Source organism: Manduca sexta, chromosome 3 (genome assembly GCF_014839805.1).
Source record: "Manduca sexta isolate Smith_Timp_Sample1 chromosome 3, JHU_Msex_v1.0, whole genome shotgun sequence".
NCBI lineage: Eukaryota > Metazoa > Arthropoda > Insecta > Lepidoptera > Sphingidae > Manduca > Manduca sexta.
The window spans coordinates 3,830,177-3,856,537 of record NC_051117.1 but is presented as its reverse complement, the minus strand read 5'-3'; the positions used below and the strand labels follow the sequence as shown (position 1 = coordinate 3,856,537).

Sequence of the window (26,361 nt, the reverse complement as noted above, 5' to 3'; positions counted from 1 at the left end):
GATCTTATAACAAAATTATATATACACTTACTGAAACAATTAATCTGGAAGACGAAACTTCTATTGATTAATCTATTTTCTTTTACACTTTACAACTAAAGGTCGCTGAAGAAGAATTCATCGACGATTACGAAAGACCAGTGCTCGAGAAATACGAGAAAATCACACCAACACCTACAGAGAAAAAGAAAAAGGTACACAGTTTTACTTCACACACGCTTTTATATCCGTATCGCTTTACCGCACCCTTAATCTGAATTACTACAACGTTAAATATTTGATAGGACGAGAAAAAGCCGGAAGAAGAGATACCTTCTGCAACGGCTACTAGAAAGCAATCGGTCAAAGACAAAGACAAGCCGGAGGTAGTATTAATATATTTCATAGCTTTTAGTAGGAATAGCGCGCACAATACTAAACGTAATAATGTTCTTTAGCCAATGGACGTTGACGAGAGCGTCAGCGTGAGCAAACCAAAGACACCGGCGAAACCAGGAAAAGAACCTGAAGATGTTTCGCTTACACATAAAACACCCGCCGAAATTAAACCAACGGTTCGTACTCACTTACACTTCACTCAAAAACTAGAAACTATACTTGGTCCATTACAATAATAATAATACTTCTATAGGAGGATGAGGCAGAAGCGAAACTTCACGTTAAGAAACCTGAAATCGTCGAAGATAAAACTATTAAGAGACCTACTCCTAAAGACAAGGATCAATTAAAGGTATTATTTAATATTGATGGCAAAATATTATCACAGACTGAGTGTAGCTTTATTTTTCATAATCCTACAAGATATATTTTAAAATATAAAAATAATTCGCAGATAGTTATGAGACCTATGGAAAACATGCCAACTTTATCAGGACCAATGTTTTTAAGGAAAATAGTTTACCTCGTCAAGGTATCGAATGTGCTGCATTAAAGTAGTAGGATGATATATATAGAGGAACGATTACGCACAACATAGCACAATTAGGCACCAAACACGAAACCTTACATCTTTCGTCTATCAAAGCATTATGAAAATGTTCTTCTTGATATTCTTCATTAACTTTTCAATCTTTTACTTCAATATCTATTTATTTTCTGTGTGTATCCTAACCATGATGTTTGGTGGGGCAGGGGGAGGACACAGAGGAGGCTGTCAGCCTTACCAAACCTCGTACAAAGACGAGCACCACCGCCCCAGAAGAGGCTGAGCTCACACAAAAGACACGCCCCAAGAAAATTCTTACGGTATTGATCTCCATCCGATACTTTTTAATTATCTCAGCTCTATAATTAACATTCTTTACATAACTTCTTTATAATATCAAGATAAATAATCAACTTTTGATGGCATTCACTCTGCAATGTCAATTCTTTTTAACTATTCTGTTCAGTATCTAAACAATACACCAAATAAATGTTTTAAAAATCCATCATAATGTAATCTGCTTAAAAACCTTAAATGAATTTATATAAATTATTTCAGTTGCGCTAGAATTCTTTAGACAATATGTTTTAAGGGTTCTAGTGTTTAATACTTACATTAAACTACAAATAAATACAACATTCATAAATTAAAACGACAAAAATTAACTATTCCATAGGAGGGGTCTGAGGCAGCACAATTAAAGGTCAAAAAACCCGCGGTAGTCAAGAAGGACGAGGAGGAGGTAGACAAAAGAGAAATGCTTATGTGTCTTTACGTAGTTAGACAAATAATTACCTAGTACATAATGTATTTAGAAATTGACGCACAAGCTGAGATAGTTAGAAATTTTGAGACTAATGATTTTTTAGTAGATAGTATAAAAGCATGTATCTTTACAGTATTCGATGCACCACCACACTAATTAGCGACACCTGCGATAAAAAGTATGCTTTTATTAATGTAGAATACCCACTTAAAGCTTTTGTTGATTCTTAGGAGCCTCTCAAAGTACAAGGTGGTAGATTCGAAAAGCCACAACTTAAGAAAACTGTCAAGAAGCCAACAGAAGAGCCTAAAAAGGCTGAAATCGATGAAAAGACTACTATCGGTCGGGTAAAACAAACAAAGCCTAAAAAGGCAGTCGACGGCAAAGAGAATGTCGACTTGGTAAACACTGTTCAAGTATTTAGAAACAACTTAGTGGCGTCCGTTCCTACTTTTAACAATGTATGCTCTCTGTCACAATCTCTAGATTTAATGCACACCCTTACACGTGAAATTTGAAATAGACTTTGTTTGCAAACATTTCACATAAGTGTGAAATTTTTGACTGTCTGGTCTATTTTAAGTTTCGTTTAATGTTCTACACTTCTCCTTTCAATATTTCCGAAACTAACTGTACACGTCCCGAATGCACACACTTTATCAATCTACAACTATGAACTTTCAAATCTGTTGGAAAATGTCGTCGTCGTCTTTATGTGTCGTTTGATCGCAAGTCGCATGTTGCATGTTTTATGTGCTATAGTTGTATTTTTTCACAGGTATTTCAGAAGACTTTTTTATTCTTACTGAATTTATTCAAGAATTATCTTATCCACAACCAGAAAATGTAAAAAAACCGGAAAACTTGAAGAGCTATGAAGATTCCTATTATAAAATAAACGCAATAATAATATATGTGTTGTATGTTTACAGTTGGAACTTGACTTCGTGGACGATTACGAGAGACCTGTACTTGAGAAGTACGAGAAGATCACACCCACTCCTACCATGCGAGAAAAGAAAGAAAAAGTAAGAATCCATATTTTTACATTTTTAATATTACCATAGATTAGAATTAAATAATCTATTTTAATAAAGTACAGCATAATGGCTATTAAAGATAAATTTATCCTGATGCTTTGTAGCAAAGTATGCAAACGTTTTTGGATTAGGAATCAAAATAAATACTATTTAAATAGTATTTACAATTGCAATCTGCAATGTGTTACAATAATTATGGTACTGGGTTTAGTATAAGAATTAATATAGAAAATAGAATACAGCTAAAAGGAAAGTTGAAATTGATTTATTCCAATTAATACCTAATAAAATGTAGGACAACTTTGCCTACCACTGATATTAGAACAGGGCATGATGCTATGTAGAACTAAACCCCTTATAAAATTGACAAACTAGTATACTGAAGGGCGTGATGCTATGTAGAACTGATCAGAAAGTTGACATTAATATATTAAAATTCAGTAGATAATACTAATTTAAACGAAACAGGTGGCGTTCATAGAAGTGAACCGTATGGCGCAGGTAAAAATATCAACAAAGGTTGAAATTGCATGACACCCACACCAAATACAAATACAGACAAAGACTTCTGTCGATAAATTAAAGAATAAATTTTTGGGGTATTTGAAACCCAAAAAGTAACTATTTTGGTATATATTTATGTAAAATAAAGATATTTTGAAAAATTTAAAATCTAAAAATCAAATTATGTAAATTGTTGTTTGGACAGAATACTAGTAACAGTTTCATTTTATAATTGTTCAGGCATTTTTGTTGGCAGTAGCAGAAGTAACTATTTAGTATCAAAAATTTATGTTGAGCGGTGACTTAAGGTTTTTAGCACCAAATCTCTAAAAAAACACTTAAAAATACTGGTTTGAGTGCGAAATGTAAATACCCCATTTCATCCTGTTTTTGTTTATTTATGTCCTTGTTTTGTCTATTTCATGTATACATCATTTCGTGCGTTAATAATTTCCAAATGATTTATGTGCTAATCTATACGATTTTTGTTCCCTTTAGTCCGAAAGCAGAAGGACTTCGATTCAGAGTGAGGTTAGTATTGGTATCACAGCAAAAAATTTACAAGAATTTTGATAAGCTTTTAAAATAGTCGATGATGAACAGAGATTTTTTCAAGGCCAATAACCGTTTGAATAAAGAATGGCTTCCATTTTTAAAACGTCGACGGTTGAAAAGCTAATTTACTTAAGCGACATTTTTTGCGAAATTTTTTTGTTTTTTTTTTTAATATTTTTAATTTTTTTTAAAAATAAGTCGTTTAAGTAAATTATCCTTTTAATCGTCGATATGAAATGTTTCACAAATAAATGGAATGATAATACCTCGCCGCAAATATTAAGCGTCACTGATCCTGACTTGTTCTTAGAAACTTTTCTCTACTAAGAAAACAATGGCTGCTGAAGTTATTGCTGCAATTGTCAGTTCCATAGTAGTGTTTGGTTAGCAACAATTCAGCGTTTTTGCGACAGATATTTTTTATAACTACCTACCTTCCCACTTTCATAAATTCTGTATGCGCCTAATGTTTTTCATCGGTGTTGAAACTAACAAATTTTTTAAAGGCCATTAAAGTTTGATTTAGTTTGACAAACATGTACTTTTAATGTATTTTGAGATTTTCTAAATACGCTGTTGGCTGTGACAGCATTTTTAAAATCCTTATCAAAACAAACTTGATTCAAAGCTCATTTCTCTTTTTCTAAATATCTAAAAAGGAAATTTTACAGAATGAATTCAAGTAATTGTCTTAATTGACATACTATTTAAGAATGGCTACTATCACAGTTCACTGTGTATATATTTTTAGTGCAGGAAATAAACAAAAATACATACTATAACACACGTGTTTTATAGATGAAGCAAGAAGTCAAGACTGAGAGCCGAAGGAGCTCCATTATCGAAAATAAAGCTGTTAAGGTGAGATTAATTTACTAACGACCGATTTACATAAATGATCCCAATCATAATCTTCGATCCGATCCCGAAACCAATCAAAATAAATCATTAGAAAGTATCTCAAAAAAACTTTATTCTGATTGGTCTATTTTCACGATAATAAGAAAAAATGGGATTCATTATTCAAACCCGTGGTAAGTAATACATGTACAAAATAAGTCGATAGATGCAGATTACTTAACAGGTTGATCTAGGAACGTTTAGAGGATAGGAGGAGGAGGTCTATGTTGAACATTGGAGCTCTTGTGAATGATGAATTATCGTGTGATATTAAAACCGACCGCCATTTTTAATAAACATTCCCAATCGCTTTTTTCGATCTATGTCAAAAATCGATCAATCAGAATAAAGTTTTTTCCGACCTGCTTGCAAATGAGTTATTTTGATTGGTTTATTCTCAGATTAAAGATTGAGATTGGTACCTAGAGTTTATTGAAAAGTGTTAGTGCTTTACTATTTCGAAGTACTGGGTGATGTTACTTCGGTTTATAGGCACTCGTGTTGCTTAATTCATAGGACGAGTAATTTGCTTGCCTCGTTATCTACTTGTATAAAGGAAAGCAATAAGCAATGCACTAATATTCAAGAACTGCAAAACTAAATGAAATAAATGGTAGCAATCGAATAGCCAATAATATTATAGATTTTATCATCGCCATGTTAAATAAATGTTGATACAACACTAATGGTGTTGATAGCATTATTGATTGCTGCCGGCTTCCCTTTCGTAGTTTATGTAAAATTTTATCATCATTAGAACGACTTCAAGACCTCATTTATGTATAATATTGGTTCTTATATGTTGTGTCGCCGTCCTTTTCTGAAAATTTCATCCATCGCCACTAGTTAATAGGTTATAATTATTATAAGTATACAAAACAAATGAATATTAAAAGGCTGGAAATTTTAAATTTATTGTGAATATTGTTTATTATTTAGATTACAAAGGAGACGGCTGAAAGCCGCAAGTCTTCTATTGCATCTGTCGCTGAACAACAGGAAGTCACGGCTTTGAAAAAGACTGCTCAAAAGGTAAGTAAATTACAAAATCAATTTTTTTATTTTTATTTTGGGAAATTTGGACCAATTTCATCTTTTAATTTAATTATAAAATACATCCAAGATTATAAAATTAAGATGGAAACAAAAATTTGTTGATGAAAATTCGTCGTAAGTTATTTTGAGATTTAAAGAACATTCTCAGTTTTCAGTAAAATATCAGTTATTTAATTCAAACTGAATACGATCATAACTATTTTTTCTTTTTAGTACACAAATAAGAACAATATTTTCGATATTAATTATATGTGTACATAGTATGTGGTAAAAAATATCCTTGGTAAAAAATATTCTATTTATTAAACAATAACCTTAGCGCAAGCTCTTTACCCAGTTTTATGTAGTAATGTAGAGTACATTAGAGTTTGTCGCTGAAAATATGCTTCCAATAGTACCCTTGTAGCAAATATGTTTTACTTCCATATTTAGCTTAATATAGTGCTCATTTGCTGCAGATATAGAATTTTATCGTTACTTTATCAAAAATGTATTCGTATTTGTAATATTTTTTAGAATTAGTCGTTAGCTATACAGTTTTACTCACGTATACGGAGTCGAAATTGCCAACCAGTTTCAACCTATTAAGTAGGTCATCTAGATAACGAGATTTAGAGGCCTCTGCGACAGGACGTCCTCTTAGCACACGCTGTTGAAGATGACCTACTTAATAGTTAGAACCTGGTCGGCGATTCCGACTTTGTATACCTGAGTAAAACCGTGTTGCTATCGACTAATTTAATATGTCTCGCGTAAGTTTTAATACTATCTTTTAGAATGTAACCGATAAAATATCTGCAGTAATATTTTCCTAAAATATAGTCGAGTCCAAATAGATGCAACCCCCAACGCTTACTCATATCCCCCAAATAACTTGTGATTTTAGATGTCCATAAAGCAAGCCGAGGCGACAGAAATGGAAGGAATCAAATTAAAGGTAAGTTCGTCTGATAGCAGTGCATGACTGTCGTCAGCACAAAAAAAAAACAATATGGCGTCTATTGTACATAAATATTCAATGTGAACTCAAACGAAACTCGACTCGTTTGAGCTTTGTCCAGTAAATAACTTTGTTGTGAATAACATGTTCAATAAGATAGGACACAGAGGAACACACGTGCCGGTGATTCACATATATTTTTGTAAATAGGATGATGATAACGAATACGAGGAGACAACAGACACTGTCGATAAGCCTACCGATAAAACATACCCGTGGCGACCTGCGAAAACTGACACACAGGTACAAACACACAAATACATTACACTACACAATCACGCATTTAAATTAGGTAATAATAAAAATGTACGTTGCTAGGAACCTACGTCAAAGGAAACTAAACGTAAAGACAGCGTGGATCAAACGAAGGATACAATTGCTAGGCGCCGCACGAGTAAAACTGTGGTAATTTTTTGTAAAAATAATTTACCTAATAATATAAAATGTAGTATAGAGAGGTATAAAATTAATAATTATACCACAGGATACTGAGGATGTCGAGGAAATTGAAGAAATAAGTGATATTAAAAGAAAGGTTTCCATTGATAAGCCAGTTCGTCCTAAAGGATGGCCGGGCAAGCCTGATGAGGTATATAAAACTTTAAATATACAATTTACTCGTTTAATAATAAATTATACTCATTTTCAGACTGTAGACGGATATCAACAACCTTTAAAATGTTATTTACTATTAATAGATCCAATATTCCATTTATTTTAATACTAATAATGTTGACCAGGACAAAGACAACATAATGGAAACTGAGGTTACAGAAAAAACTCAAACCAAAAGAAAGGTTTCCATCGACAGACCGACAGAACCGACTTATCCATGGCGTAGACCGAGTAGAGCCGATGAGGTATTATTAATCTATTTTAGCACAATTTGTTAGACTTAGCACTTTTATTAATATTTAAAAATCTAAACAGGATAATGAGGATATTACTGAAAGTGAGACTGTCAAGAAGACTGAAACTAAAAGAAAAGTTTCAATTGATAGACCTACTGAACCTACATACCCATGGCGTAGACCGAGTAGTGCTGACGAGGTATTATCTCCTGAAATAACAACATAAAGTATTAATTAGATTAAATTTAAATATGCTAAATGTAAATATGTTGAACAGGACAATGAAAATGTTATGGAAACTGATGTAACAGAAACAACACAGTTTAAACGAAAAGTATCTATCGACAGACCTACTGAACCTACGTATCCATGGCGTAGACCTAGTCGAGCGGACGAGGTATTAAACTTTAGTAACAGAATTTATACTTAATTTATTAGGTAGGGAAGTTCAAATTTATTTACCGTGAATTTTAATTTACCATAAACAGGACGAGAAAGAGAATGTAGAGCCTGTAGTGGCTGATGGAAGGAGATTATCGGTTGAACAACCTAAGGGACCTGAACATCCATGGCGTCGACCTAGTAAGACTGAGGTAGTCAAATCTTTATTAACTAGGATCGTAGGTTTTTGTTATTCGGATGTAATTTAGATACGTTATTGACTACGCTTTTTACTAAAAACAGGATAAGAAAGACGAAGTTAAGGTTACGGAAAAACCTAAAGATGAGGTTAAAGTGTCAGTCGAACAACCAAAAGAGCCTAAATTCCCTTGGCAGAGACCCAAGAAAACTGTAGAGGTAGTAGTTTTAACATATATATTTCAGTAATATTTTTAAAATCAATATCTAAATAAATTAAACAATACACAGGAAATTAAAGACGAGGTAACAGAGAAACCCAAGGATGAAAGGAAACCATCTCTTGAACCGCCAAAGGAGTCTAAATATCCTTGGCGACGACCTAGCAAGACAGAGGTAGAAAGATATATCCTTTATTTTAAATTTCAAATTAGTTTAATAATTACGAAATTTTTCAAAACGTTAAAAACGTTTTACTTTTTCTTAGGAATCAGTTGCTAGTGAGCCAACTGAGGAACCAGCAAAGGTTACCGAAAAACCAAAGGTAGTTCATAATTCGATAAGTACTATAATGATATATTTAAGGTTCAAATCTAATTATAATAATTTTGTTAGGATACTGACGACACACAAAATACACAGAACAAACACTTGAAAACATCACAATTACCATTTTACATGAGAAGGAAGTCACAGACAGAGGTAACACACTTTAATTACACATGTACATACAATCAAATCCATACATTATTATACTTGATAAAATAACTTTAATGTTTAAAATTACGAATCGGTCTCGTATTTATAGGAACCTGAAGCACCTTTCCTTAAAAAACACCAGGCTCCAGAACCAACTAAAGATGTTATCGAAAAACCTAAGGTAGATTTTACTTGCAATAGAAACTAAGTAATTCTAAAAATTATCAGGGTGAATATCAATACTGTAATAATGATTGTAGGAACCAGAAAAACCAGTAGAAATGCCAAAACCGACTATTGTGGAACCACCAAAAGAATCGGTGCCACAGATTAAGGTAGTTCTTTTGATATGTCTCTTTGAAATTCGTAATGTAATTGGGAAGCCGAAAATTAAACTCAAAATGTATACACACTCTACAAGACACACAAGTTACACACTATCTTTAACACTATGCAAAATTACATTAAACATTACGTTAATAATTTTCCAAAATACACCTATCTATGCACACTGTGACTTTATAATGCACTGCTTCGCATGCTCGATATCAAAATTCACACACAAATCAAAAACATAAACCAAATTGTAACTCAGGTACCCACATTGGCTCCACCGGCACCGGAAAAAACAGATGTGGCCTTCTCATGGCAGGCAATTCCTGAAATACCACAGGTACAGATAAATAACGACACAAAACATAATGGATTAGGTCACAAAATTGGTAACGAAAATATTTTTGATCAGGCCGAACAAACACCAGAGTTAGAGGACAAATACAAACCCACACTACTTGACACTACAGAGAGTACAGCCCCGTGGAGACGCGGCCGCTCCCCGCAGGTACACATCACACATCACCGCTTCCACACCCACGCATCATGCGCGCACACACGTGGAAAATTGCATGACTTTTGCCGTTGCAGTTTTTCACCACATTTGTACATTCGTACGGTCGCCATTTTCGACAATAATTCAATTTACTCTATAGGCTGACACGGCAGATGGTATTGATGAACGTAAGCCAGCCACGTTAGAAATACCCCAGCCCGCTTTTAGCAGCCGACCTCAAAACCCCGACGAGGTATACATTGGCACCAGGAAATGAAAAAGCACATGCACAATGCACAAGAATCGTTCACCGGAGTGTCTATTGCACCTTCACAATACACTGGCACTTAGATATGCGCTGCTTGCATCAATAAAAAATAAGTTTGGACTTAACAAGGGTACAACAACCTGTGTCCCCACTGCACATGGTGGTAAGTGGAGTGGGGTCCAATAGATACTCGAAAGTCAACACAACTATAACGGTCTGTTTGAACCAGATATATATGGGCTGATTCCGAAATGTGATACACTCCCGTGGGTCCTTATGGTGGGTTTTAACTCAATATGTACGGTTGTCGTTATCCAAGCGGATATAAAATATACCCTATCAGCAGATGTCATTGCTGTATGACAGGATGGTTTAAATCTTTATTAAGTCCAAATTTATTTTTATTGATACTAGTGGCTGAAGTATAGCTGTTTGAAAAGCTGCTAGTCGATGCACCGTAGATAGATTCTATACATATTTTAGCACCGTCTTCTGTCTGCATTTGAATAATGTATATATTTTTTGTATATTTTATTTTATAGACGAGTTTAACAATGCATTGTTAGCATAAACCTATGTTCTGCAATGTTCTTACCTATTATGTTACCTCTCACGTTTCCTGCTTATGCTTTCGCTTTGTAACTACTTTTATCTTTATATAAGTCTATGTCTATTTCACATTTTTTACAGTAAACGGTAAGTATTGTGATGTGTTTTACGTTTAAAGGGTAGGTATGGATTACTCTACAAGTGTTTTAAAAAATAACTTATATATTTCATTTCTCGTTTACAAACACAAAGTTAATGAGTCAGCGACACAATTAGTAATATTACACTAACTTTTTTTTTTATTAACGTTATATGAAATTATATCCTGTAACGTCTATTCAAAGAAAGTAGTTTCTTTTACTATGAATTTTACATACAATGGTATTGTTATTCAATAATGTATTCATTTTTAGGTATATCAAAATACGGATAATACGGAGCAATCGATACCAGTTAAGCTATAAACTAACAAAATTCAAAAATTACAGAAAGTGGCTGTCAAAGAAGAGAAAGCGGAAGAAGAAGTCAAGAAGGCTAAAGTGTCTACGGTCAAGAAGAAGGCGGAAGATCTGCCTGAAATTCCTGACTACGAGAGACCTGACCTTGAGCAGTACGAAAAGATATCACCAACACCAACACAAAAGGAGAAACCAGAAGAAAAGGTATAGGGCTTTATAAGGTATTCAATTAATAGGTCCAATATTGGCCGTATGGTATAACATGACAACGTACATTGCATTGCAATCTTAGCAGACGAGCATCTTATACTACTGAAAGGAAAATTTAGGCCGTACGCTACGCTGCCTAATCCGGGTGGCATACTCACATACCTTTGAAATTAACATGTAGGCTTCCTATATTTTCGTTTATCGTAAATGATAGATAATTGACAAAGGACACGTGTTAGTTTGAAAAAACAAACGTATACTTCTCAGGTATTGGGTTCTAATTTCGAATCCACGACTGCTGTCCTACAGGCGTTTTCAATAAATGATCTCAATCTTCAATCCAATTTTGAGAACGAAGCAATCAAAATAAGTCATTTGTAAGCACGTCAACAAAAACTTCGTTTTGATATCTTTATTTTTCAGATAAACCAAAAAAGCGATTGGGATCGTTTATTGAAAATGACAGATAGTAACTTACAGTCCAAAAAAAGTTATCGTACCTCTTGCAAGTATAATCGTAAATAGTAATGTATTTAATTTTTTATTTGCGATTTAGCCGGCTCCAAAGGTACCTGAAATTAAGGCACCTGAAGAGAAGCCCGCTACGCCGAAAATCGAAGTCATTCGTGAGAAATCACCGAAACCAGATGCACTCAGGAAACCATCGCTTGTACCCACTCCTCCAGTGGGCAGACGCGGTTCCCTCATTCCTCCGCCAGAGGAAATGGGAAGACGTCCTTCCCTCATCATCAGCGACGAGGTATGTTACATTTACATTATTTTAGCGCACAATATACAAAACGAAATGAATTACAAAACTTTTATGTAACAAGAGATCATTGCTGACAGTTTATGAAGGTATGATTAGATTTTTAGATTTAAATTGTGCCGTCTATTAGTAACAGTAGAGACAATTACATTAGGTACTTTAAGAGTGCAAGCACCCGAATCCCTTTTCAAATTATAATCATTGATTATGAGCAAATATGTTAACTTAAAACTACACTATTTATATTTAGAGAAGGGATTTAGAAGGATGCAACGCCGAACGACTACAATAATTTTAAACTGTAGTGTAGACACACCCTATTCTCTCAAGCCGAACCCATAACAGTAGACTGCCCTATATTGACTCCCCATATGAAAATGCATATCCATGTACAAGATGCTTATGTTATCTAGAATATCAAGCGCTTGCGTAGTGTCTACAAAGGTTTTTATAGTGGATTGAAGCTTAGAATCCTTCACTCCCCGCTTTTAGAATGTATAGCGATCACAGCAAATTGTCAAAAACACAGAAAACTTGGTTAGCAATGCGCATATTAAGATCGTGCAAAACGTAATCCACAGGAGAATAGAAAACTAAGACCCGGTGAGGTGATCGAAGAGAAGAAGGTAAAAGCAAAACGCTAAGGATACGTGAATGTTCTATTGCCGTGATAAAGTTAACTGTATCTGTAAACGGAATTAATGCATTTGCATCCGACGCGAGTACACATTTTTGGCAAAATCTGGATAATCACATAGATAATGCGTATTCTGTGAATTTAATCATTCGGGCGTCATATGTTATTATCCAGAAATGTTCTGAAGTTTTGTCGTCTACAGCACAGAGCTATATTGCACACACTTGTGAAGTACGCGCACACAGATAAACTGCACAGCTTGTAGCACGAACGCACACAAAATAATTACAAACGACTGATCGTTAAGAGGTTCTTTGGCGGGAATGGTGTGTTTAAGAAAGCTTTTCTTACACATCAAGTTGAAACGGAAACTAACATTAACGATTAACATGACAATTATGCAGAATATAACGTAATAACTTATGCACTTGCTGGCTAGGATATGCACCAATAATAAAGAGCACTGGATAGGAAGGTAGGGTCAAGGTTCGGCAGCGGAGACGTAGGCCCACATCCTTTATTCGGGTTATTATCAATGTTTTTCACAACAGGTCACCAAATTGCGTCCTGGAGAAGTTTTAGACGAGAAAAAGGTGAGATCGATTGGATCTGGTCAGTTCTAGGTGGACGCTGCTCGCTTTTGCCAAAGCATTTTGTCTTTTAGTTTTTTTTTGTTATTTTTTCTTCTATGTGTTACATACATGACTGCACAGGTTAGGAATTGATTATTAATTTGTAAAGCTCTTTGGAAACTTTTGTTTATGAATTTTCATGATGTACTGGTAATTACACAATATGCACTGAATATTGCACCAGTTTACTGAACATTTTTTTGTCTGAACTCGACATCTGATGCATTTACAAAATTCTCACAATACCAAAAATACATTCAGAATCAACATTCAAAAGTATAGCTCTAATAGAACCTATAGTTGCAAAATCTAAATGTCTACTACTCTTACTTCTCTTTTAGTTTTCTTTTCTTAGATGTTCTCTTAGAATAGAGTTAGTTGCCGCTTTGCCGACCAGCGGGGTAAAATGTTATACAACATCGCTGGACACCTTTTCTTACGATGGGAAGATCGATGCCTTCAAAATTAACTAAGAAATATATTTCAATTTGGACAATTTGGATCGATTCTCTCATTGTTGCTTATAGTTTTACTTTTAGAATGGCTTTATTTCCAACTAACGATATTGTTAGTTTTCCGCTAAACAAATTTTCTTGAGTTACGCTTGAAACACAAACAGAAATGCTTTATATTTTACTAAGCATTGTGATACAAATGATATAATATAACCCTACATCAACACATACAATTACACAGTAACAGATATTTACATTAATACACGAAATAATAACGAACACACACTTTAAATTATATATAATGTACAGACAAAATCATGAGCACAACATTAACAGAGAATGTATTACTAAAACTTATATTTTTTGTTCATAAAAGAAACGCAGCAGACCGGGTGAAGTCACGGACGAGGTACATAATGTGTGAAAAATATGTGTTTAGATCATAAATGTTATAGAAAAGAATACCTTATAGATACGTGGCTAACATAGAATTTTCAAGTGATTAATTTTGGCTCTTTGAAAAGTGAATAATAATATGAACCAATCATATAACGAAGGCGATATATGACTGGCTTCAACTTCGTCAATGTATCTGAACGTTTAGTATTGGTATTGAAATTTCGTATTTGGCAAATATCGTCGATGATAATAGTGCACTAATACCTTATCATTCTAACCAATAAATGTAACCTTTAATACAAAACTTAACTGAGTATGGCATGTACCTTAAAATGCAACAAATAAAAATAATGGTAAACAAATGCACCGAAATAACTAAATACTCGTGGTTACAAGGTGACGCAATTTGGGTAATTATAATTTCGGAAGCCATTTGCGTTATTTTGTAAACAAAATGAGGATGCATGTAATAAGCAAAAAACAAACTGCTTCTACACCTGAATATTAATGAAATAATATCTATGATTTATAAGAAAGGAATATGTAAATAATTAAACTCAGATCTTACCTGAATTGATCAGTGTTTGAGCGAAAACTCGAACCGAAGTTTGCTCTCTGGAACAAAATACATTAGTATAAATTATTCTTAGATTATGAATTTGTACACTGGAATTCAGCAGGTGTGATATCATAGCCAATAATTTTACTATCAAATTAATAATCATAGATGTTATTGCAAGTGATAAAGATGCCACAAAACATGAGGAAACTTCAAAATCACAAGTTGCATTACACGATATACGACGTCAAAACATATACAAATAATTAGAAATCGAATATAGAAGCGGAAGTTAAACAAACATACTATAATTAACAATTAATGAATTCAAGTTTGCAGCCAACATTATGTTCGTGACGTAAATACTGCACACAAAGTAAATATGATTCATAAAACTGATGAATTTGAACTTATCTAGCTTAGAATTATAACTTAAATTCTTTTGAATTATCCAATATAAAATTTATGAGAAAATGTGCTAATTATTCAACTTCCTAATTAGATGCTATTAGCGGTTGAAGGTTTAATAATAAAGTAGGAAATAAGTACTAAATATTTATGAAAATCCAAACACTCAACGCGTGTCGTCTAACCATAGATAATTTCGAAAATTTCGCTCGGGCTAAATATATTCAATTCATATGTTTCGTTACGACAGTTAATAACCGAGACGTGTGAAACTCATAAAGAACAGTAAAATACATCACTAACGTCCACCTGCTGCGAAGATAATGTATATAACGACGCTACCGGTAAATGAGGCAAACTGAAACACCGAGCCAGAACCGAACTTGCATATTGTTATGATTGATAGATATTCTTATAAATATGACCGTAGGAATTAGGCCAAGTGTTTGTAAATGATCTTGATTTGTTCTGGTGAGCGGTTGATGCCAGAAATGTGAGTTATGGGCGGTGCCCTGTCCGGCTTGACGTCTTCAACATTGTTTTCAAGTGAATTAGGAAGATAAAAAAAATCTATGATTTTCCACCTTGCGCTACTGTTTAGAAATGTACTATCACCGTTATTTTTGCCTTGGAGACCATGATAAATTCTACAAATTTATTAGTACCTCGTTTTACTATGTACTTTCTTGTTTTTTTTCTACACAGTTTTAAATATAAACACGTCAATTTCACAAGTTATAAAATCTTTTTTTTTAGATTATCTCTTTGAAGTTACAATATATTTATTTAACGCTGTCATTTTTATCGAAGTCTAAATGTAAAGTTGGCAATAATACCACGGGCTCAAAAATTTACTAGCTCAATAAATTAGAAAGGCTAGAAATATATAAAATAAAACGTAAAATTCGTGCGTTAGGTGAAATAGAATAATAAAACATAAGAAACTACTAATGAATTCGATAAAATATAATGAAAGGAATTTAAATAGCAATAAAACCGTCTGGTGCTCGTATTTAAAAAGCGATATAAATAAACAATAAATTACTGGACGCAAATAGAAGCAATATGGTTTGTGATTGACATAATGTAGGGAGGCAGCAATACCTACGTGCGCGTGGGCAGACCGGCGGGCACTCTGATAGTGGGCTGCTACCAGAAGTATCGAATATACATTCAAAAACTTTCTGGCAGCTATACAAATACCAAAACTTTGGCAATTAGCGCCTACACTTAATCAAAGAATAGACAAGTGTAAAACAAACCAAATGGTAAACAAGAATAGCGCCACTTCGATTTCAAAACACTTATTACAATTCTATAATATTATTAAATTACGCCAATACTGTCTAGGGGTAATCATGTCTTTTCTGTCGACACTCTATTGGACTCCACTCCACTTACCATCAGGTGCAGTGGGGTCATTTTACCCGAGTCCAAATAATAAAAAAAAAATGTTTGAAATAAGACAGTCAATATATTATATGCAATATTTAAAATTTCTCGTAATACGATCACTGCAGTGGTCGTGGTTAAGACAATCAAATAACTAAACTGTCAACTGCTGAAAGGTGAATTCGTCGGATCGTGCACTATGGTGCTATCCGAGACGCTGTACCACTTGCCAACGATTACAATAATTCGAAAAGTGCACGTTAATAAGGGTGCCAATCAATCTTTAGATGTCATTACGCAACACCTCAATCTAACATAATTTATGAATCTACATTCATGTTCGTCCCTACTCTGTCTTTTTAGACATCTCAGTTTGGCTTCGGATCCGTAATTACTTTTGATGTCAATAATGTCGTTCGTCAAGCGCGGAACGACGCGCGAACAAATATTCTCAAGGAGAAACCTCGTTTCAACTTCAATCAGTCAAATGGTGAAGCAATGACCTATTTTAAGATGTCGGATGTGGATATCAAAAATGCAGTAGTGATAGATTGGTACACGATGTGGAAACGATTTTTAGTATCAAAGCCAATAAGATGGAGGCAAAACAGCAGATTTCGAACGGCGACATTTTCACGTAACGTCCAAGAACGTGCTACACGGATGGCTCACCTTAATCTGATAATTAATTGAATTGATCTGCTGATGTGTGCTGTGCACAAATAGAAGCCCGCTGCCCCCGCGCTCTGCCCCTCCACCATGGTCAGCCAACCATGTCCGCGCGACCCTATCCTCAGTCTATTGACATTCGCGCCCATTTTTAGATGGAACGATACTAACGAACTTCCCCATATCGAAATCGCACACGAAAAAATAAAAATTAAAAGACAAATTAATTACTGAGGGTGTAACACATACTAATATTTTGAAGCATTTAACAATGGAACAATTTTTATATATAACGGAAAAACCTGATCGCCAGGAAATTTTTCGGTAAAAACGCTAAAGCAAACGTGATCATAATGAAGCTGTGATAAAGTGTAATGCAATTATAGAAACTTTAATTTTATATTATTTATTTGTAATTTTGTGGTATCTTATTTATATGTGATTAACAATGGCAGCAGTTGCTAAGAAACCTATGGTTACATTACATAAACCAAAACCAAAGCCCGACACGGTAAGTATAAAACTTATTTTACATTATTTAAGATTCAATTCCGTTAAAGGTCCTGAAATATTGTCATATACATTTTAAGATTTCCGAGTCAGTTTGAGCATAAAGCAATTGTTATAAACACACTTACTCACAAACTATAATTAAGTAAATCTTCAATATCAACAGTTATATCCAGAATATCATTTTCTCTCGACAACATTACCTCACCAACCAACATCACACTTACTTAATCATCATATAAATCATGTTCCACTTCATTATTTATTATGTAAACTATTATATCATAAATATGATGGAACACTTGCGCGGCATTAGTTAGGAAGTCGAAATCTCCATCGCCAGATCATTTGGCTAACACATCTTGTGTACCAAATATGTCAGAACTTACAAATGTTTCACGAAATTAACTGGTTGCGATGTAATTTCTCAATCTATATACAGACGCGATATTTCAGTGACCTTTAACTTTGTCTTAAGTATTCTCATATTTGTCAAAGATTTTATCAATTTATGTTTTATGCATTCTATAACATTTGCATATGTTTTAAGTAGTAAAGGAACTTTGAAACAAGTTGAAATTAAGTTAACGTTCATAGCTTAAAATTACAGGTCTCTTAAGTGATCTTATAATTTTGATGATGTTATTTATTTACTATTAATGCCAAAAGTTTCAATCTCATTTACTACATAAATTCAGTGTCGATTTATATGTAAATAACATTATCTTGACTGTTTGCTCTAACATGTATAATTAATACAACATTGATAATTTAGCGGCGAAAATCTGGGGACGCGAGGAGGCCTTCCGTGCAAGACTTGGAGGATCTCATTAACAAGCCTTCAGTGCCTTTGAAGCCTATTGGAAATGAAGGACCTCCAGTCATTGTTGACATGCCTGAGAACTACGCGGCTGTTGAAGGTTGGTAAAATATTATTCACAGTAGATTTGAAGAAAATTCTAATTGAATAATTAAGAAAATTTTTGCTGAAACACGACATTTCGACCTAATAAAAAATATAATTTGTATTTTTATCAGATTGTTTGAAGGTCTTATCCATTTCGAAATAACAAATCTCTGATTTTGGTAAATCAAGCTTGATCAGATTATTCCAACCTAATTAAAAAGAAATATTACTTATAATAATAAATTTGTCAGTGGTTTTATATTTATCATTAGGTAGCCTACATTTTAACAGGTGTTTCTGCTCATCGGAAATATTATATCTCATACCACATGTATCTTACGACATATCTGGAACACGTGTGTTAAAATTAGGCTTTACTTCTGTGATTTTAATATTTGTTGGAATTAAATATCCGCCCAGTGACCTATTGCCTGTGAAAAAGTACAAATGAGCTTCAGGATATTCAGGAAATCACTATAAAAGTTATAAGACTGTCTTAGATTTTTTCAAAATTTATTGCAAATAAAATTAAACTTCATATTAGAGGAGAAAGGAGGTAAAAGGTCGTTTATGATTTAAAAACTTAGTAAACCCAACTTCTTTATTTAAATCTAGATCAAACCGCATACATTACCGTACAAGTCGAGGGTACACCGGCACCTACATTCAGATTCTACAAAGGCATCACAGAGATCATCGAAGGTGGTCGATTCAAGTTTGTCACCGATGGTGAGACTGGACTTATCACGCTGTGCATGAGGAAAGTGAAGCCCAACGATGAGGGAAAATACAGAATTGTGGTTAGCAACATCCACGGTGAAGACACGGCTGAGACGCAAGTTTATGTCTCCGGTAAGTTTAGTAGTTTAATTGTGGATATGTATACTTAAGTATCCTTCAAGTTATTTATATATTTCGGTCTTAAGAACATAATAGATACTTATAAGTATACATAGACACCAACATAGGCATCCACATCATGTATTCTTTCCTTATTATTTAGCTCTTTCCACAAAAAGATTGAGACAAAAAATTTGATACCTGGCAATAGTTAAAGGAGTATGTGACCAATCCCCATATTTCCCCCAATGCAGATCCTAGTGGTATGGACTTCCGTGCTATGCTCAAGAAGAGGAAATACGCCAAATGGGGAGACAAGAAAGAAGATCCCGACTGGGGTGAACTAAAGGAGACCGAGAAACCTATACTACCTCTTAAGAAAGTCGAAAAGGTAAGACTGGCACATTTTAGTTAAATCGAAATAAATTGGTTGAAGATGGTGATACATAAAAGAAATCTAATAATTAAATAAAATATCTAAAGTAAAAAATAACTGGAGACATTGCATAAACCAGTCAAATACAAAACTTTAATCAGAGCTCATTTAAAACATCAAACACAAATGTACAAGGGAATGCAGTTACCCACTTAACTTGACATTGATTAGCAAATAACGTCTACAGCCAAGGCCAAGGAATTTTATCTCAGTACGTCTGCAATTTGTCTATTTTTAAAGTCATTGGCTTCTGCAATGTCTTGCAGTCTATAAAAAGAGATTTATAAATAAATTGACAGCTCCATCGGGCTAATGTCATGAATGAAACTCATAAGCAATGTGCTAACTATGTAGATTTGATATAGGATACATATTTTATTTTATAAGCAAAATTAATATCATATCTCTATATTGGCATGTAGCTTAGCTTCGCTAGAAGGTGTACATGATAACTTAAGCTTCCTGGAGCTATTGATTACCTTCCTTAAATGTTCTGAAAGTATCTTTCAGCGTAATTTAAGTATCTGTGAAAAAATCATGCTTTCAGCAATTTCAAGGAACATAAATGTATGTCAATAATATATGGAATCCTAATGTAGATTGTGAATTACAATGAATGAACGTTTGTAAGAACATCGTATGCATCATAGTGTTTGGTCCTTAGGGCTTAGAAACTGGATATTTTGAAGAGGACGGCTTCATAGTGGTCATATCTGAAGGTGTCGAGATGGGTAGATTTCCCGCTGATAGAAGGAGACACTCTTCAAATTGGTCCTGGTTTAAGGTCATCAGTATTTTAGACCATAATATCATCGTCCATTCCATCTTACATTTCCACTTTCTCGTTCCACAAACACGTCCAAACATGTTTTCAAACTTCTTTAAAATTTTATGCGTCGAAAAATTTGTCATCTAACCTCAAACATTAACCAGCGTTGTCAGTTAAACGTCAGTTTTGGCTAATCAATACAGCCACGGTTGTGTATATTGTTGTATTAATATTGATTTCATAATGGCAAAATGGTTTTACGAGAAAATATCATACTTGTTTTACGTTAGTGCCATAAATACTTACATCCATTCGATTCCCATATCATTGGCTTCGATCTAATTTAGCTTTTTCATCGTAAAACATTCACACTATTGCTTTGCGTGTAACGAATGTTGTAAATTCTAGGGTATTTATGAGATTCGGAGACGTATGTCTCTACCCGAAATAGTGCCCGACTGGCCCACTTTGATGGAGGCTGTTAAATTAAAGGTTCGATAAAAAGGCGAATAAAAACAAGAGTTAAAATTATATACTGTATTTTGAGCGCTTGAAATATAAGTAACTAATTTTACAATAATAGATATTCTGTTGGATACATTAAAGTTTATTGAAAAGCGTTGCAACAACTATCTAACAAAGAAATATGTTGAAATGAATAAATTTCAAACGGACAAAATACAGTTTTTTAAATAATGAATGAATTAAACCACGAATGATAAATTAAACTAAAATTAATCGTCTGAATTTATCGTCTTTAAAATAAAAAGTTAAATGTGAACTTTTCAATTTTGAAACTAATGTATAAAATGAATATTACAAAGTTCGTTCTCTAAACAATTTATTACATTAAATGAAGTAAGTTAAAGACGAAATCTTCAGTACGATCTAAATAAACAACTGCACTAAATATGAATTTTAAATTAACACACATAAAATGGTTTTTGTATCACCACTTCACGTTTCTTTAACTAGAACATGACTTCCAGGGAATGTAAGTGGAATGTATTTGATGATTATTATTTTGTCTTTTTTTGGATTTTTGTCAGTTATGTACAATTGCAGGTTTCTCTTTGACGTCGGATTGAGGAGCTTCTGTCACGTCATCATAATATTAAAAATCTGTTTTCTCGTCTTCACCTACTACATTAATTCCAGCTGATGCATCCGGTGTTTCGCAGATTTTGGAATTTTTCTTTGTATTCTCATTTAAAATATTATGTGCAATAGTGTTGCCACACTACATATATTCGGATGTATTTATATTATATAATATTTAAGTATTTATATCTAGTATAAGTAGATGCTACACTTATGCAAAAATGCTCGCTATTGTAGACAATCGAAATTGGTTTACAACGGTAGATTAAGAGTGAATGGATATTTTATAGAGATCCCATAACAGAAGACAGTCACTGGCGGACCTGATCCCGGATTGGCCGGTGCTTCACTCGTTCAAAAGAAACGAGGTTTGACTATGATGAAGACAAAAGACTCCATGCACTTTGAAATGTACCACGAGATGCAATTTTTAGCACATGAGAATCTATTACACGTTTCCTTATATTAAATAATTCAGTACGCACAAGAAATGCACCTTTGCTTCATCATCTGCTAGAAAAACATGTTTAATTAAAAAGACGACGGGAAACCAGGAACCTTTTTAAGAAATAAAGAGCTTCATCAATCATATTAAATTAATTGAATCGACAGAAGCATATTCAAGATTATAATTAATAGGTTATATTTCCTTAATAGCAAATGGTGATGTAAAGTTCCTTAGATTCACTGAATTATTTTGTTCGACGTGGGCACTCACAAGTGATGCACAACTTTATTCCTCTTTTTTCTTATCGTACAATCTTCTGTGCACATATTATACGATATCCACAATGCACAAGGCACAGTATCTATCAAGCACAACAATAGCAAATAAGTAATATGTATTTATGTTTCATTCGAAAATGGTGAATTTACATCCTGTTAGATGGATATTATTTTAATTCATCTTTTTTGTTTGTATATATATCATATCATAAACTTGGAAATATATCGAGTCACCCCACTTTTGCACAATGTTCTACGAAAACATAGAAATTCCAATTTCTGTACAAATTAGCATGGGTTTAAAACTGTGTGGGTCGTGATCGGAAAATGGCTGACGATTCTAACGCCTCGGTTAAAGGTTTCTATTGTTTTCGTTGATTTTTTGCACTTGAGTTTATGTGCGCGTGACCGACGTCGGTAAATGAAGGGTTTCGCCGGTCACCACAACTGCTTTTTGTATTGAAGAGCACTTTTTGTCATTGCACTGTTCTAAGTGATGTGTCGGCTGGTATATTAATTCCACACGGTGTTGTTTTCCAGAAACAAGAGTCGTTCTTGAAGCCTCTGGTAGACCAGACGGTTAAAGAAGGCAAGGACAAAAAGGCGGTGTTCGAAGCTATCTTCACGAAGCCTAATTCCAAGCCGAAGTGGTTCTTCCGTAAGGATGTAAGTACCAATAATGTAAATTACGAAAATTATGTTTGTTAAGATTGTATGATATTAATACTATATAACTTCATCAGGAATTATTCCCCGGCTCCAAATACAAGATGGTCAACGAGCAAGATTCTTACAAGCTGATCATCATGAACCCGAAAGTGGAAGACACTGGCAAGATTACTCTTGAAATCGGTGGTATTTCCTGTACTGCCTTCCTGCAGGTCGATGAACCTGACCCAACATACACCTTCACCAAACCACTGAAGAAGAACACCAGTGGCTACACCAAACACGAGGTGGTGCTTGAATGTACTGTCTCTAACAGCCTCGCCATTGTCTCCTGGTGGAAGGGAGATCAGAAATTGGAAGATGGCGATGAGTACCAGATCTCTAAGGATCTGTCTGGAGGCTGCAAGCTCGTTATCAAGAGTGCTAAGTTTGAGCACGCCGGCAAATATATGTGCAGGATTGAGAAGCAACCTGACAAGACCGAGACTGACGTCAAGATTGTGGGTAAGTAAAGAAAATGTGAAAACATTGCACTAAAGGGCACTCTATCATAATAGATACTATTGACATAAAATTTATTATGATGAATCAAGGAAGAGACTAACTAAATCAATCAAAACGAAAATTAATTAAAGATTATTAAATAGATATATTCAAATTTGAAATTTAGAAAATTCATTGTAGGTCTAAGTAACAATTTTAGCTAATTTCAGTTTCTATTCTGAATAAGTATATATTCTATACCGAATTATACTATCTACCTTACACATGTAAATATTCCTTGCAGAGTACCCATACAAGTTCACTAAGGTGCTCAAATCTCAACAAGCCATTGAAAAGGACACCATCACTTTGCTCTGCGAGCTTGATGATGCCGGTGGTGATGTAAAATGGTAAGTTTTCATTCAAGTTCTTTTTAATCCTACGAAAATTGTCTGATATGTTTGCCTATAGTTGATTTTGATGTTGGAGATACAACCAGAAATCGTTGTATGGATTTGAACTTGACACACAAATAGATTATATTTTGAACATTGGCATGATAAATCTGGAATGAATATATAAATTACTTTTAGCCCAGAAAAGTGCACAGTAAGATTTTAAATCCAGGGGCATGATTCTCTATCCCGCACGTTATTTTGACAGTGGGTAACAAGCACGTAACACAACGCATCATGTTTAGGACTATAGAAATTTGGCTTACAGAATACCATTCCACGCACATTTCTCGAAGATAACATGACACGGCCGCGTTACGCGTTTACACTATCATACAGAATAAGGGCCCAGGAAGCGAATTTTACGCGAGCACTTGAGTAAAATGTCATCATCATCATCAGCCACATAAAGTCCACTGCTGAACATAAGCCTCCTCCAAATATTAAGACGGACCTGTCAAAAGCAGCCTGCATCCAGGGTAATGAAATGAGTTAAATGTAGCCCTTAATAATCATACTTTTAATACCATCAGGTTTAAGAATGACGAGCCCCTGAAGCCTGACAAGCGCATTTCGATTGTCAAGGAAGGTCGTAAGCGGAAGGTGGTAATCAAGGAAGCCAAGGTCACTGATGCTGGCTTCTTCAAGTGCGTCAGTAATGCTGACGAGACCAAGTGCGAATTGATTGTCAATTGTAAGTATTTTTTTAAAGGCGATAAAGGATATCTCTAATTTAAATACAATTTTGTTTTTGTAGTTCAATTTGCCACAAAATCAATCGAAAAATCGTTAGCAGGATACAACAAATAATCGTAGAGGTATTTTTTCGATAATCATATTAACGTAATCTATAACTTGTATTTGAAATTATTGATACTAATTACAAAGTGTACACGTTATGATCCAACAGGGACTGTCGTAATAGTCCTATTGTTTGAAATTATCAGACCCAAACAACAAAATCTAGATGCATCTTGATCTTGTAATATCACTCAGTAATTTCATTTAGTGCAAGCTGATCGTATCCTATGTTCCTTTGCAATATTTATCGATTGTTCTGTGCTCGTCGGGCTGGTCTTTGTAAGTACTGCAAACTCATTAACGAATACAAATGGCCTTTCTTAAGGTTCGTGTAACAGTGAAAAAGATCCTTATAATCCGATTCCTGCCGGCTTTAATTTATGTAGAATCTAATTATCATTAGAACAATAATTTTCAGACAGTATTTGTGAATCTTAGTACCTAAATGTATGTTGTGTGGGGTTCCGTTTTCGAAGATTTTACCGTTCGCCACTGTCGTGTAAAATATCTTGTTAATAAAATATAGGCCATTTACTCTAAATCAAATAAGTTGAGTCAACTTTGGTTGTCGTTTAAAAAAGAGATCACGCTAGTTCATCGATCATTGTTTTCTTATCAAAAATACTTTCCGAAAGATGAAGTAAAAATTATCGGAATGTAAATAACTTATTTACAATATTTTATAGTTTTTAATTTTATTGTAGCAACCTATTGTTAGTTTTGTTTTCTTTTTCCTTTAAGAGATAGAACCACCTTATTCCCCTGTAATGTATTTGCCTAATTTTATCCTATTTTTCAGATGCTAACCGCTTCAACAAGAAGTTGAAGGACACGGAAGCCATTGAAAGAGACAAGGTCGTACTTGAAGTGGAACTGCAGGACCAGACCGCCGAAGCTGTTTGGTCGTTCAATGGAACACCTATTGTACCTAATGACAGGTATAATTTACTGAATATGACAATTAGTGGTAGGAGACTGTTTAAGTAAAGGAATAAGATTAAATATGAAGCACAATAAAGTCATACATTTTCTTTTGCTGGATGTATTAAACACTTCAGACTTATGTAACTAAGAAACAAAACTTGTGCGTGAGTCTACACAGAAAAAAATAGATAAATATATTAAAAATCTCAAATACCACATTGACATTTATTCATGTAGTAATTGTTAATTTTGACTTTCACTAACTATATTTCTATTTTAGCCTATACTTGGTATCCTATACTAACCACACTATATCAACAGGATTGAAATCAAGAACCTGGGCGGTGGCAAACACCAGCTGATCTTCAACAAGCTGGAGATGGAGGACGAGGGCGAGATCCTGTGCGAATCAGGCAAGCTCAGCTCCTCGTGCAAGCTCACTGTCAAGAAGGGCGAGTCGAAGCCTTCCATCGAGTGTCCGGATGAATTCAACGGACCAGCTGGACATCCTTTCGTCATCGAGGTACCTTATAAAGGTCAGTACGATACGTCATTGGTACGATGCAATAATTCAGTAAAAATTAAGAATAAAAATTAAATATCACAAAAAAAATATTGCATGAACAAAATA

The 26,361-nt window shown here is 34.1% G+C and overlaps 1 protein-coding gene across 1 annotated transcript in view; it reads left to right on the top strand.

Annotated features, from left to right (window-relative positions):
* LOC115456032 (twitchin) overlaps positions 1-26,361 on the top strand; it is an 81,806-nt gene that overhangs the window by 18,491 nt on the left and 36,954 nt on the right. Inside the window, 44 exon segments of the mRNA XM_037438538.1 lie at positions 102-194; positions 285-365; positions 438-554; positions 632-730; positions 1,132-1,245; positions 1,602-1,667; positions 1,922-2,092; positions 2,624-2,719; positions 3,200-3,232; positions 3,734-3,766; positions 4,589-4,651; positions 5,630-5,722; positions 6,633-6,683; positions 6,897-6,989; positions 7,065-7,151; positions 7,231-7,335; positions 7,487-7,606; positions 7,677-7,796; positions 7,875-7,994; positions 8,086-8,190; positions 8,282-8,395; positions 8,468-8,572; positions 8,664-8,720; positions 8,792-8,878; positions 8,985-9,056; positions 9,136-9,210; positions 9,471-9,548; positions 9,621-9,716; positions 9,865-9,957; positions 11,010-11,183; positions 11,746-11,949; positions 13,147-13,188; positions 14,059-14,091; positions 18,395-18,539; positions 19,142-19,378; positions 19,621-19,757; positions 20,467-20,586; positions 20,980-21,063; positions 22,939-23,064; positions 23,142-23,571; positions 23,855-23,960; positions 24,539-24,699; positions 25,606-25,744; positions 26,052-26,266. Of these exon segments, the coding sequence (XP_037294435.1) occupies positions 102-194; positions 285-365; positions 438-554; positions 632-730; positions 1,132-1,245; positions 1,602-1,667; positions 1,922-2,092; positions 2,624-2,719; positions 3,200-3,232; positions 3,734-3,766; positions 4,589-4,651; positions 5,630-5,722; positions 6,633-6,683; positions 6,897-6,989; positions 7,065-7,151; positions 7,231-7,335; positions 7,487-7,606; positions 7,677-7,796; positions 7,875-7,994; positions 8,086-8,190; positions 8,282-8,395; positions 8,468-8,572; positions 8,664-8,720; positions 8,792-8,878; positions 8,985-9,056; positions 9,136-9,210; positions 9,471-9,548; positions 9,621-9,716; positions 9,865-9,957; positions 11,010-11,183; positions 11,746-11,949; positions 13,147-13,188; positions 14,059-14,091; positions 18,395-18,539; positions 19,142-19,378; positions 19,621-19,757; positions 20,467-20,586; positions 20,980-21,063; positions 22,939-23,064; positions 23,142-23,571; positions 23,855-23,960; positions 24,539-24,699; positions 25,606-25,744; positions 26,052-26,266 (4,990 nt within the window).